The following is a 15,518-nucleotide window of genomic DNA, read 5'->3' as shown; positions in this document are numbered from 1 at the left end:
GCCATGCACTCTATTACAGTTACTGCCTCGCTGATCTGCACTTCTCTTATTTGATTGAAAGATTTTAGTCTGACTAGTGCTCAATGATATTGACCATTTATCTGAGAGCTCTGGTCTCAAGAAAATTTCCAGTGACCACATGTCACAAGCATGAATGCCATGTGATATTTCTTACTCCACAAGAGGCACATGTATGAGAACGTAAATCCTCCAGTCTTACCCTTTGTGATGAACATTTTTTAAATATTTACCTCTTAACCGCATCTACTAGGTGTCTTTCTTGCAATTTCATTCAGTTTATTTAAGTAGAAGATGTTCACAAAATTTTGACTAGTTCTTTGATTTGTTGTCTACTCACACTGAAAGGCATTGATGTTCACCATTCCATAATCAATGATATAATGTCCTCCCTCCATCTTTTTCATCATCGACAAGTTTCTTCCCAATAGCTTTTAGTTAGTAAGATGTATTTCTGAGCATGTAAATACATACACTATGTGATCAAAAGTATATGGACACCCCCAAAAACATATGTTTTTCATATTAGGTACATTGTGATGCCACCTACTGCCAGGTACTCCATATCAGCGACCTCAGTAGTCATTAGACATTGTGAGAGAGCAGAATCGGGCACTTCGCGGAACTCGTGGACTTCGAACGTGGTCAGGTGATTGAGTGTTGCTTGTGTCATACGTCTGTACATGAGATTTCAACACTCCTAAACATCCCTAGGTCCACTGTTTCCGATGTGATAGTGAAGTGGAAACGTGAAGGGACACGTACAGCACAAAAGCATATAGGCCGACCTCATCTGCTGACCGACAGAGACCTCTGACAGGTGAAGAGGGTTGTAATGTGTAATAGGCAGACATCTATCCAGACCAATACACAGGAATTCCAAGCTGCATCAGGATCCACTGCAATTACTCAGACAGTTAGGCAGGAGGTGAGAAAACTTGGCTTTCATGGTCGAGTGTCTGCTCACAAGCCAGACATCACGCCGGTAAATGACAAATGACACCTCGATTGGTGTAAGGTGTGTAAATATTGGACGATTGAACAGTGGAAAAATGTTGTGTGGAGTGAACAAGCATGGTACACAATGTGGCGATCCGATGGCAGGCGTGGGTATGGCGAATGCCCAGTGAACAACACCTGCCAGCGTGTGTAGTGCCAACAGTAAAATTCAGAGGCGGTGGTGTTATGGTGTGGTTATGTTTTCCATGTTTTTTTGCATGGCACTATCACAGCACAGGCCTACATTGATGTTTTAAGCACTTTCTTGCTTCCCATTGTTGAAGAGCAATTTGGGGGTGGTGATTGCAACTTTCAACACGATCAAGCACCTGTGCATAATGCACAGCCTGTAGCGGAGTGGTTACAGGCCAATAACATCTCCGTAATGGACTGACCTGCACATATTCCTGACCTGAATCCTATAGAACACCTTTGGGATGTTTTGGAATGCCAACTTCATGCCAGGCCTCACCGACTGACATCGATACTTCTCCTCAGTGCAGCACTCCGTGAAGAAAGGGCTGCTATTCCCAAGAAACCTTCCAGCATCTGACTGAACCTATGCCTGCGAGAGTGGAAGCTGTCATCAAGGCAAAGGGTGGGCCAACACCATATTGAATTCCAGCATTACTAATGGAGGGTACCACGAACTTGTAATGTCATTTTCCTCCTGGTGTCCGGATCACCAAGCAAATATAAATTTATGCTTTCTTGTTGCTCAGCACTGGACATTATTTGATACTCGTGACTGTCATTCCTGGTAAAAGGAGCATTCCGCTTTGGCCCATCAAAAACTCCTGGCCTGCCTTACACTGGCTGTGGCTGACCCCTAATCTGCCAGCGATTCATGATGCATAATGTTGTCCAGCTATGTTCTTTGTGCTGTCCTGTTTTTGAGCAACTTGAATACTCTTTGCCAAATGCATGCAGTAGGCAGAATGCCTAAGACCTCTGCCCACTGAGATTGTTACACACATACTCAGAGGCATCTCTGCTGCCCTACTACAATTTAGTCGTCACAATTTCACTTTGACACATTGTTTTTTGTGGATCGTGAAGATCCCTTAAATTAAAGATATAAATGTTGTACACATTATTGCATTACCTTTTTTTTAGGCTAATCACGGCAACTGAAGCGCTCTTGGGACACATTTCCGTATTCTTTGTGTAGTTGCCTTTCATTGTTTCTGTTGCTTCCTTTAGGAAACAACATGTTTCTTACACCCCTTTTATTTTTCCTTTCTTTGATGTGTGTTATTCCTTCCTTCCTTGCCTAGTAGGTAACATTGTCATTTGTACCATTATTCTCATATGATTTCTGTCAACTTTGATTACATTTTTGGTATGTGTGTTCAAAAATGAAATTATCCAAAATATTTACTATCCAGGATTACTTGTAATCTAACTTCTAGAGTCTGAGAATTCATATTATTAACTTGTTCTGTTAAGATTACTTCCTCTCACAGATTTGTATTACTGAATCTTATTTCTAAATTGCCGTTGCACTTGTGTAAACAATTTGAGATTAAAGACATATCTTCTCAACCCTTCTGTCACTCTCCAACTGTGTACATACTGTTTTGAAACATCAGTCATTTTACTGACAAAGGAGAGCTTTAGTTTGTACAGATTGGAAACAGAAAATATTAACCAGTTGGTACAAAGGAATAGCATAGCATGAATGACTGTGTGTCTTACAAGGAATGCTAAGAAAAGTAGATTTTTGTTTAACAAGGTGATAGGAAATTAAGTGTAGAGTAAGTGGGCAGTCAATGCCTACAACATTCAGCTTGGAGGATGAAGATGTGGAACACAAATGGATTAAACCAGAGGCATTTCACAGTACACCATAAGCCCCCTCGAAACTACACCGATGGATGCAGATACAAGCAAATACATCTTATGTCCATTGTTCTGGGAGTTTGAGCAATGTAAGACATACCGTATCTGCAAGGTATAAGGTAAATACCAGGTTTTCTTAACACCAGATATCCATGACTATTTCAAAGAGGTCCCTGATCTTGCTGGGTGGGCAGAACAAACTGTTGATTTTGTGTTTTTCCAGGATTCTGCTGATCTTAGCAGAAATAGGCCCTGCATATAGTAGAAAGGCTACCTTCCTAGTGTATTATTCTTGTTCCTTCTCCAGTGTGAGAAAGGCTACCTTCCTAGTCTCTTCTTCTTATTCCTCTTCTGTTGTTAGTAACACCAAAGACATACCAGGCTATGACAGGCTACAAAATCAGCAATAGCAGAACATTGTCTGGAACTTGAACACACCATGAATTATGACAGAACCAGGATCCTGGGTCAGACCCCCAGATTCTGGGACAGTATCATCAATGAATCTATTGAAATCAAGGTGGCGGAGAACCTGTTCGACTGGGAAGCAGGATACGAGATCAGTACAACATGGAATCTGGCTTTGGAACTACTACAGAAATGCCGGAAAAAAGTTCCCTTGTCTGAGAATGAACCTCAGATGACTGGGAGCATAATACAGGAATCAGACCTCATATGGAGCACGAGGTGGCAACTACCTCCATGGGAGACAGCCACAGTTGTCACAGACAAGATAGGGAACAGCACCAACCACTCAAAACCCCAGGCACCACACAACCAGGGAGCAGACATAATACTCAACACCAGGTGGCGGCTACCGCCATAAGAGATTGCTGCAGCAGTGCGCAGACAACATAATATGCGACGCCAGCTGCAGCGTGATGTCACAGGAAGGACACCTTACAAGGGCGTACCGAATTCAGAATGCCAGGAGGATGACATGACCATGAGAGAAAGGTGCAGTAGTTGTGAATAGCTTAAGGAAGTTTTACAGTGATCAGCATCATTGTAGTGCTAGGGACACTTGGCGGGCACATACCTAATACAGAATGCCATGGGATGCCTGGCACCATGGGAGACAGCTGCAAGGGGTGCAGACAAAAGAGGAAATGCCTGAAGTCGAATACCACTGCAAGAAACAGCCCCAGCGGGTGTGGATGGCATAGCGGGCATTATCTAGGCATGAATATGCAACCCAGTCAGCAAAGTGACCAGTCTCACGAAACACTAGATGAAGATGCTGAGTTACAGTGTCTGGCAGTACACCCAATTCTATGAGATGTCCGTAAATCACTGGGAAAGTCTTGTAAATTATTCACACTTATTTACTCTCGTGGAAATTTATTGTGCTTTCCCTTTTTAATAAAAAAAAATTAAAAAGCTTGTGCTTTCACTTTGATCCTACCTGAAGCAAGCATCTAATGAATTTACTGTATTTCTCTTGGCTCCAGTAGAACCTTTAGGTGCGTTGGCAGTTTTGTACTAGTCGTACCTCTTTTGGCTTGGCATTTGTGCTGAAATCTCTTTAATCTCAAAAGCACTTGTATATTCTTCTCTCAGCAACATTACATTCTTCCAGACCACTCTACCACTTATGCAACTCATGTCAGCAACAACCAAATCGATCTGTATTGCTAGCCCCGAAGACAAGAGAAACCAACGTCCATTTTATAATTTGCTAAAAGACTGACAACCAGTGGAATTCAAGCTAACACAAGGGAATGCAAAGCAAACACAATCTGTGGCATTTTCACTTGTGTTCACTTCAGTGCAAAAGAGCTTTAGACCAGATGGGACAATGAGGTCATGAGGGATAGGAAAGATCCAATGTGATCAGTACTCTTGTTAGTAAATTGCAAAGGAAGGAAAGGGAGCTTTGTCACAGATTTAAGCAAAGTTGAGGTCTTGGTGACACAAAAGCTGAATGGGGGAAAATGAGCTTTAGAAGAGCAATGTGAGGAGCTGTCAGTGCCAACTAATCTGACCAGAAGACTTGAGAGACATTGGCCTTACATAAAGTGGATCAAGATCATATGTTCACTCACTCACAAGGGGACCACATGGAAACTGGATTTTGTACCTTTGTTTTTGCATTTATGGTATGTGGAGTTCATAAATCAAATATCAGTTAGTAAAAGCAGTTTGATGCAGGTCTCAAAAATTCTATAAAAAATCGGCTCTAAAGTTTGAAGCTTACCAACAATCATTAATATGCAAAAGCAAGGTTGATTTTTCTTGACAGGCCATGCAGATGTGTGGTAGAATGCTTGCCTATCACATATGTGCCATGGATTCAATTCTCATTCCTGGCAAAATTTTCAACTAAGGTTCCACGAACATTTCCTAAAATGTAAAATATGTAAGGATGAAAAAGAATTTACTAATTTGTAATTTTTTTTATTCAAACAATCTTATATAAAGACTCAGTAATTAAGGATTTATATTTGCAATGAAAACTGAATTTTTCTGTTGTGTGATATATAATTAGAAATAAAAACCACATACATTTTTCATAAAAAAAGCAACTTGATATCTGTTAATTAGCCTATATTTGGAGAATTTTATATTTAAATGACGTAGGTATTCAAACTAACGGGGAAGGGGGGGGGGGGGGGGGAGTAATGAGTGAAATGAGACTCAAAGCAGTGGTTATTAGTCTTGAACACTACTGATTTGTTTCGATCTTTACGTATTTTAAACTTCGTGAAATTGTCAATAGAACATGCACCTCTATTTAAAAATTTGTGTGGGCCAGTAATCTAATCTAAAAACCCCAACATGGCAAGTGAGCCTTCTGCCGCAAAGCCAAGTGGCCTGTCAAGAAAACTTGACCTTGCTTTAGCTTATTAATCATGGTTGGAAAACTTCAAAGTCAATTTCCTGGAGAATTTTTTTTGAGTTGCATTGAATTGTTTTGGGAGATTAATATTTGAGTTCTGAACTTCACATAACACAAATATAAAAAATTACAAAAATCCAATTGTCATGCGGTCCACTTGTCAGAGGCAATACTGACACCAGAACGGGGGGTGGCTGATAGGAGGTTAAAATATCGGATACAGTCTTCCAAAACTCTTTTACTGCATGTTCACAAGTACATAAAACTTTAGTTTCACTCAGTCACTGTATGGATCCCAAAATGCCAGATATTAAGACAAATGATTGCAGGATAAAAAAATCAACTGAAATCACTCAACAGTAGAAAGATACCTTGATCTAATGTGGTAACTGTAAGATTCTACACAAATGGTGCAGAAGAACCCTCCTCTCCTCCTAACAAAAAATTTATCATAGGACATAGGGCAATGAGGTGTATCAAGTTATTGGGAAAAAAGTCCAAGACATGACCAGAACAGCCTAAAGTGAAATGACCACATGAAACTAGCTGTAGGAAAAACAGATGCCAGACTGAGATTCACTGGAAGAACCTTAAAGAAATGTAATTCATCCATGAAAGAAGTGACTTTGAAAACACTTGCTCAGCCAATTTTTGAGTATTGGCTGACAGTTTAAGATCACCAGATTGGATTAGTAGAAGAGAGAGAGGAATCAATTGAAGTCTGGCATATTTTGTCATGAATTTGTTTACTGAATGTGAGATAATTACAGTACACAACAAACTACAGTGGCATACTTTTCAAGAGAAGTGTTTTGCATTATGGAGAGGTTTGCTGTTAACATTCCACGGGAAGTGTGGTCCAAGAAGAGTTACTCAACGAATTTCTTCTTCTCTCATACATTTCTCTTAAGTGTCCTCAACAAGAAATTAAAACTCTTATGGAGGCTTACCAACAGTCATACTTTGTCTGCACCATCCACAGTTGGAACTGTGGTGTGGGGAATTGTATTGATACCAGAACCTTTTTAAGGTGATGGGGTGTAGATATACAAATTTTCTGACAAATTTAAAATATGTGGTATACTTGAACTTTAATGCAGAACCTTGAATTTTGCACACTGTGCTTTTACCTAATGAGTGATCCAGACAAGATTAATTTCCCTGCGGAGTAAAGATTGATTCTGTGAATGAAGATTGACTGATTGACTGACTGTTAAATGACAATTGAGACTGGATATATGAGGGCCCTGCTGACAAGTGATTAGCATGCAAGCTGTCTGTGTTGATCTTAGGCTCTGAGATTCAGAAGCACTGAGACTGCTGTGGGTTTAGCTCAAGACGAGATTAAGTACTAGTTTTGTCACAGCCTTCAAGGCATGACAGGCTAGTGTATCGTGCATAGAGTGGTTGCAGATGCTAATGCCATGTGCAGATTCATGGCATTGTGTTATTCCGGCCTAAGGGAACATACGTTGAGAGTAGTTGTGGAGGGAAGGAACTCTGACAATGGCTTCAGGCTATGAGGCAAACCACTCACTTCTACATCTGTACCTTACTACAGCAAATTGGGCTACACTGATAATTAAATGACCTTGGAAATCCATTTGTCTTATGCCTACAGTTAAGAAATTACAGACTTTTAAAATCCAAAGATAGGTTTGTGGAATTGGAAGGAATGTTAAATAAGATCAAATGGGATATAATAAGTTTATCAGGATTGTGGCAAAAAATTAAAAGTGAACATAATTGAAGTCAAGACATATGTCTTATTATAGAGAAACAAATCCCACTACAAGATTATGATGGAAGCTTTTAATTAATGCAGATGTAGGACGAAAACTGAAAAAAATTCTCCGTTGGGAAACTACAAATGCTGCTGCTGATATTGTCTTCAGTCCAAAGACTAGTTTGATGCAGCTCTCCATGCTACTCTATCCTGTGCAAGCCTCTTCATCTCCGAATAACTACTGCAACCTACATCCCTCTGAATTTGCTTACTATATTAATCTCTTGATGTCCCTCTATGATTTTTATCTCCCATGCTTCCCTCCAATACTAATTTGGTGATCCCTTGATGCCTCAGAATGTGTCCTACCAACTGATCCCTTCTTTTAGTCAGGTTGTACCACAACTTGCTCTTCTCCCCAATTCTATTCAGTACCTCCACATTAGTTATGTGATCTACTCATGTAATCTTCAGCATTCTTCTGTAGCACCACATTTGATAAGCTTCTATTCTCTTCTTGTCTAAACTGTTCATCATCCATGTTACACTTCCATACATGGCTACACTCATACAAATACTTTCAGGAAAGACTTCCTGCACTTAAATCTAAACTCGATGTTAGCAAGTTTCTCTTCTTCAGAAAAGCTTTTCTTGCCATTGCCGTCTACAGTTTATGTCCTCCCTAATTCGACCATCATCAGTTATTTTGCTTCCCAAATAGCAAAACTAATGTACTACTTGAAGTGCCTTATTTCTTAATCTGATTCCTTCAGCTTCACCTGATTTAATTCGTCTACATTCCATTACTCTTGTTTTGCTTTTGTGGATTTCGTCTTATATCCCCCTTTCAAGATATTGTCCATTCTGTTCAACTGGTATTCCAAGTCCTTTACTGTCTCTTGACAGAATTACAATGTCATCAGCAATCTTCGAAGTTTTTATTTCTTCTCCCTGGGACTTTAATTCCTACTCCGAGTTTTTCTTTTGTTTCCTTTACTGCTTTCTCAATATACAGATTGAATAACATTGGGGATAGGCTGCAACCCAGTCTCGCTCCCTTCTCAACAACTGCTTCCCTTCCATGCCCGTTGACTTTTATATCTGCCATCTGGTTTCTGTACAAATTATAAATAGCCTTTTGCTCACTTTATTTACCCCTCCCACCTCTAGAATTTGAAAGAGACTATTCCAGTCAACATTATCTCGAAGTCTACAAATGCTATAAACATAGGTTTCCCTTTAGGGTCAATATTGCCCCATATGTTCCTACATTTCTCTGGAATCCAAACTGATCTTCTCCAAGGTCATCTTCTATCAGTTTTTCCATACTTCTGTAAAGGATTTGTGTTAGTATTTTGCAGCTGTGACTTATTAAACCGATAGTTGGTAATTTTCTCACCTGTCAGCACCTGCTTTCCTGGGAATTTGGATTATTATTTTGTTCTTGAAGTCTGAGGATACTTCTCCTGTCTAATACATCTTGCTCACCAGATGCAAGAGTTTTGTCATGGCTGGCTCTCCCAAGGCTATCAGAAGCTCTAACAAAATGTTGTATACTCCCCAGGCCTTGTTTTGACTTACGTCATTCAGTGCTTCATCAAATTCTTCACACAGTATCATCCCTTCTCACCTTCCACTACACCCTCTTCCATTTCCATAACATTGCCCTCAAGTACATCTCCCTTGTGTAGCCCATCTATATACTCCTTCCACCTTTCTGCTTTCCCTTCTTTGCTTATGACTGGTTTTCCATCTGAGCTCTTGAGATTCATACAGGTGGTTCTTTTTTCTCCAAAGGTCTCTTTAATTTTCCTGTAGGCATTATCTATTTTACCGCTGGTGATGTATGCTTCTACATCCTTACATTTGTCCTCTAGCCGTTCCTGCTTTGCCATTTTGCACTTCTTGTCAATATAATTTTTTAGACATTTATATTCCTTTTCACATACTTCATTAATTGCATTTTTATATTTTCTTCTTTCCTCAGTTAAATTCAGTATCTCTTGTGTTACCCAATGATTTCTTCTAGTCCTTGTCTACAGATATAATAACGGAAATGCCATGTCATACGTTAGCAGATATGCCTAGAACTACAAAATTTATGTCCTTAACAAATTCTTGCAGAAGAAAACAAAATAAAATACAACTATTAGTGACAATGACTATATTTTTTCTAACAAAGATACTGTACAGGCTGTTAAATGCTAAATCAATTTTGTACAGCTGATGATCATAGAGTCCGTTGTAAGATGCAGAGTAAAAGTGTATACAGAGCTAAAAGAAACAAACTAGGCCCTAAACTTATCATGCAAGAAGTAAGAACTGTAGGAAGTGAAAATAAAGTGAAAATTTATTTTAAAAAATAAGATATACAGGGTGTATATGCCGCAGGACAACCAGGAAATCTGGGTAGAATTCCAGGAATTTTTCGCTGTTTTTCTTTTCAATTAAATTTTTGTTATTTTGACTGGTAAGAACTGATACTCTATCGAAGAATTATACTTTAGCCCACTACAACAGAATAATACTGCAGAAATAAAACATGAACGAGAGAATAACAGCAAAATAAAAATGTAGTTGCTAAGAAATTGCACCATTCACAACAACAAAACACAATGCACACGCAATTGTCTACCAACAGCAAAATGTGTCAAAGACTATGCAATACTTCGTAACAACAAACTGTTGTCAGTGCGTCTTTCTCTTGGGCCTCATTTTGATTAACATGGCATCACAACTGTTTACATAACTGTAATGGTCCCGGAAAAAATATTGCGAATGGCGGTGGTTTGAGAAGTACTGCTTTCGAAGTAAATTTCCTTTTACGCAAGGTGAATTGTTTGGTGTATGAGAATGTGTGATGAATTTCTTAAATCAGTGAGCATTAGACTATTAGTCAATACTTAACATTGAGAACCAGCCACTTGAAGAATTTCAGCTCCAGAAGGCCAGTCATTTATGTCATTATTTAAAATTTTACAGGCTCATTTATGTTACTCTTAAAGAGTAACACATGTTGAAGAAGACCAAGTTTTGACATTAGTTTTTAATATTTATTTTAGTTTTTTCGCAGATTAAAAATCATACAATAACGATAGCTTAAAGTATAACTAGCCTTAAAAAATATATGAAGTGAGTTCTCGAGCAATTTCACACATAATTGACTTTTCTATGGAAAAGTTGAAGTGCTCGATGAAACATGTATTCAGGGAGGTAGCCCATGAAATGTTGGGTGCTCAGCAGTGAATTTATAACCACACTTGTGAGAAATATTCAGCTGCTGCAAGCTAAGCTGTGCTCTTAGGACCCTGCGTAACCACACCCTTGGAGGAGATGGGGGGGTCTTGTAGCTGTGCTGTTTGTATATTGATTTAAATCGTTAACTTTTCCTGTTTGTGTGTTCATGCTACCTAACAGTGATATTACTGTTGATTAATTACATCATGTGTCCTATGCTCTGAATAACTGCTGTCATTAGCTGGAAAAATCAAGCGACACGAGCTATGATAGGCTAACAAAAGTGCATCATAATCTTGATTTCAGTGCTTCAGAAGGAATCAAGCTGTGTTTGCTGGACTCTCTGTTTATTCTTTTATAATACGAAAATATGCAGTTTAAATGTTGCCGTGCATCAAAGATCTTTCCAAAACGCATTTCATTTCCGAAAGTGCCAGGTAGTTCTAAGCTGGTGTATAAAACTCATGCCATTCACAGGTGTGATAAGTTTTACAGCTGCAAGGCTGTTACTTAACGTGAAAAAAAAAGTACTTTCACCACACTGACATTGTAGTGTATAGTGTAATTTTTTTCCTGTCTGTATATACACCCTGGTTACATTAGACTGAATTAAGTAACAAGTTTAGCGTCATAGAAAACGTTGGTTGTGAGGGGTGAAGAAAGAGGTAAAATTACTTATCAAGTAGCAAAAGATGTTAAAGATATAAAGAAAGCAAAAGCAATTTCAACAGTGCAACATATCAAAGCAATGAGGTAGGTGCAGTGTTTCTTGATTTCCAAAAGCATTTGACGCAGTACACACCTATACTCATTGTCAAAAGTATAGTCATACGGGGCATCACATGAGATGTGTGACTGGATTGAGGATTTCTTGGTAGAGAAGAGTGTTTCAGACGAGCAATAATAGGAACACAATACAAAATGCTGACTTAAACAAAAGTATTTGTAAGTGCCATGTAGAGCATTTGATACATTACATGAAAATTAAATAAGTGAAACAACTGAAAATGATAAATAATATGAAGAAAACAAAATGCCAGAAGTATTTGAGATGGTGCTGCCCACTGTCGAGTGTTTACTGCGAAATATCGCAGCCCGGCTATTGCTAGCCAGTTTCTTGTTAGTCATTGAAGCCTTTGTTACACGCCAGTGAATATTTAGGTTTAGACCTTGCCTAATTTATGTTTGTGATTTGAATTGCTCTCTGGATTGTTGTACATACTTAAGATGACTTTGCTATGCTATGTGGTTGGTATGGTTATTCAATCACTTCGTGGTCTCCACTGTTATTTACCTCCAGAACTGCCTGTTTCCTCCATGTTACTACCAGAACAAGTTACGATTAACTATGTTCTACCTATGTGGAGAAGGATAGAAGACTGACCATCTTGAGTTTATAAAGAAATGTGGAACAAATGGTTTAAGCAAAAAGAAAAAAAAGACAAGGTAAAAAGGTTAAAAGAAAAAAACACAAATTTTATAAATCAAGGGAAAAAATTGAAGAAAAATCTAAAAAAATTATGAAACTTAGCCAAAATGACAGACACACGATAGTGTGTAACTAGAGCATTGAGAGACAGTTCCAGACAGAGAATTTATGTTTATGTAGAACATATTTAAGATGTACAAAATGATTTCAGGTTGAGATAGTTCAAGTAATGTCATTGTGAAGTGTGATTACACTGGACAACAATACAACACGTACAGTGTTGTGCTGCTACCTGTTGCACCAACATGAAGATATACCTAAATACTCCCCTAAAACTTCTCATAAACACTACGGGATGAACATTTTTCTTGTCTGGGTTGTAGATCTGGAATTGACGTTGTTTCAACATTTTCTCCTCAGTATTGCTTTTACGATTACAGTCATTATGACTACCCTCATAGTGTTGTGATTAATGTTGATTGCAAAAACGAACGTGTGCATTAATGTCCCTGTCTGTACTTGGTCGGGTTTCTCTTTAGACCTACTGAGTCATCAGTCAAGAACAAATATAATGATATAAGTCATAACAGTAGCAAAGTGAGTCAGAAATCTTCAAACTGTTCAACAGTAGTTTTCTGTTTTCTGACTACACTTCTACAGATGATATGGATTATTGACTGTGCCTGAGGAAACCATCCAGCCTTTCAAGAAGAATAGTCCTTGAGCTGAAAAGAAGTTGTGATGGAGAAAGGAAAAATACTGCCAAATTGACTCCCACAGTCCTGTGACACAAGAGGATTGACTGAAATTTCTGGCATATGTCTTTGTCTCTTGCTCATGAGAGATTAGTTACCACTTTTTGAATTGGTGAGTGCTTCCACAACCAATGATTGTGTGTTTATTGAAGTCAAATTATCCAGTTGCTAATTATGTTGCAGTTTTGTTAACTGATTGAGATTCAGTAAAAAGTTGTTCTCAAGAGTGATGAGTATTTTACTCCAGCTGGCAATGACATGTCATCTGAATTTAAACATTTTATTGTGTGCCCTTGCTGTCCTTGCATAGACACTCAACACACTTGAGATTCACCTGTAATCAAGCTGAAATCGATTGTATGTATAAAACTACAAAATAACTGGCAACTGGTGCATTTGATTTCGGTATATGTATGTCTTTAAGGGAAAAACATTTCACACTTATTATCATTCGATACAAGATTGTAGCCTTCAAGAAAAGACAAACACATTAGGAGATGTCTAAAAGTAAGGTGGATGTATTTGTTGGGTTTCATCCTTTCTCTCCCAATCATGATTAACTTGCCAGTAATTGTGCCTGGGCATGTGCCTAGTAATGCCATCACAAGAATTACATCATAGATACTGGTTGGAGGGAGGCAGCCACTGAGTTGTATTTCCTTGATTTCCTCCCTATCTGGCTTTGCCTGTCAGATGGAAAGCAATCATCCAAAGTGGATGGTCCGTGGATCACGAAATGTGTTAGTGCTGGTGAATAGTCACACAGTAATTATTTTGTACAAAACATTCGCAGTGCAGTAACTATGCCCACAACTAACTGGATACGTATTTCTGTCAGTTTCTTCACTATATGTAATGTATGCCTCTCATCATGAGAAATATATTGCTTGTTTATAGAACTTTGTATACCTGATATACTTGTGGATTTTTTTTAAAAAAAAACCTGTTCTTTATAACATGTTTTGTTCTACCATTACTACCAGCTTATAGGATGGTGAATTTGGGTGTTGAGTACTGGATAATTTTAAGAACAGATTATGATGTGCACTGTACTTTCAAACTTCTTAACCATACTCTTTTTAAATTATTGTTGTTAATAAACCTTCTGTTTCATGTCAGTGTAAAGTCATTACCATTTCTAAAAACAATAATTCTCTTATATGCTCATTTTCCAGCAAACATATACTGCTTTTATCTTTTCAAATTTAAAATATTTCCATGTTTGAAACTATTGATGTTTCCTTTACAGATGGCGTGTAGTGTAACAAACCCTGCAATATTTTCAGATATCTGTATGTACTGGAATGTGTCAGACTATTGCAAGAGTCAAAGGCTAAGAAGTGGTGTACTTGCTAATGACTCTCTCCATATAACAGCTGTGGCAAGCTTAAATCACACAACTTCTGTGTATTCTTGTTTTTACTTCCCTGTGCATAAAGTAAAAACCATGAACAGTGATGTGTTAAATCCTTCATGCAGTGCTGTGAGACATTTGAAATGTGACACATATTGTAACAATACTGTGATTAATAATATGATAACTGTAAATGAAGAAATTGCAGATGTTGCTGGTCTTTACCAGTTTTGGCTGTTTTTCCTCCTCATGATTTTGAGTTGGGTTGGCATGGCAGTTGTAGTAAGTGTTGGAGATGCCATATGCTTTGGAATGCTGGGTAAGTTTTAATATGTTTGTAATTGAATAGAAAGTTTAAAAGAAAAGCTTTTAGTATTTATAAAATCTGTTGTAGATTTTCAGTCCAGATCAAGCTTCCGCATAAATGCAGTGAGCCACATTATTTTTCTATTTATGTTATTCATATTACTTTTTTACAAATGTGTGGATATCTTTCACTGAATTTTGTGATTGTTCTGAGAAGAAGTCAATTGTTTTGGTTTTCTTTTTTATTAAAATTACTGGTATTGGTTCTTCACCCTATTCGACTATTCTCCTGGAGTATTGCTCGATCATAATTCTTGTAGAAAATTAATGAAATAGATATTAGTGTCAGTAGCATTGAGAAGCAGTGGAAATTGCTAAAATTGAACAAAACGCCAGGGCCCCATGGAATTCCTATCCGATTCTGTAACCAGTTCGCAGCTGAGAGTTGGTGCTTGTGTTAACTGTAATCTATTGTGGATCCCTTGACCAGGAGAAAGGCCCTAGTAGTTGGAAGAAAGCTTAGGCCACACCTATCTACAAGAAGGGTAGCAGAAGTGATTCACAAAACTACCATCCAATATCCCTGACATCCATTTGTTGTAGAATCTTAGAACATATTCTGAGCGTAAACAGAATCAGGTGTCTTGAATGAACAGAACTACGTCCATCACGTCAACCATTGTGGATTTTGAAAACATATATCATGTGAAACCCAATTTTCACTTTTCTCGCTTGACATCCTGAAAGCAAAGGATCAAAGCAATGAAGTAGGTGCAGTGTTTCTTGATTTCCAAAAAGCATTTGACGCAGTACACACCTATGCTTATTGTCAACAGTACAGTCATACGGGGCATCACATGAAATGTGTGACTGGATTGAGGATTTCTTGGTAGGGATGATGCAGCATGTTGTCTTGGATGGAATGCCATCATCAGACATAGGAGTAATTTCGGGTGTACCCCAAGGAAGCGTGTTGGGTCCCTTGCTGTTCTTGTTGTATATTAATGACCTTG

The 15,518-nt window shown here is 38.2% G+C and overlaps 1 protein-coding gene across 2 annotated transcripts in view; it reads left to right on the top strand.

Annotated features, from left to right (window-relative positions):
- Positions 1–15,518, top strand: part of LOC124795145 (major facilitator superfamily domain-containing protein 6) — a 142,171-nt gene that overhangs the window by 9,523 nt on the left and 117,130 nt on the right. For both annotated transcript variants that reach the window (XM_047259022.1, XM_047259023.1), the window contains exon 3: positions 14,095–14,518. In XM_047259022.1, the coding sequence (XP_047114978.1) occupies positions 14,095–14,518 (424 nt within the window). The remainder of the gene's footprint in view (positions 1–14,094; positions 14,519–15,518) is intronic.

This window comes from Schistocerca piceifrons, chromosome 4 (assembly GCF_021461385.2).
Source record: "Schistocerca piceifrons isolate TAMUIC-IGC-003096 chromosome 4, iqSchPice1.1, whole genome shotgun sequence".
In the NCBI taxonomy this organism is placed as follows: Eukaryota; Metazoa; Arthropoda; class Insecta; order Orthoptera; family Acrididae; genus Schistocerca; species Schistocerca piceifrons.
The sequence above is the reverse complement of the archived record's forward strand: the minus strand, read 5'-3'. Positions and strand labels throughout refer to the sequence as shown.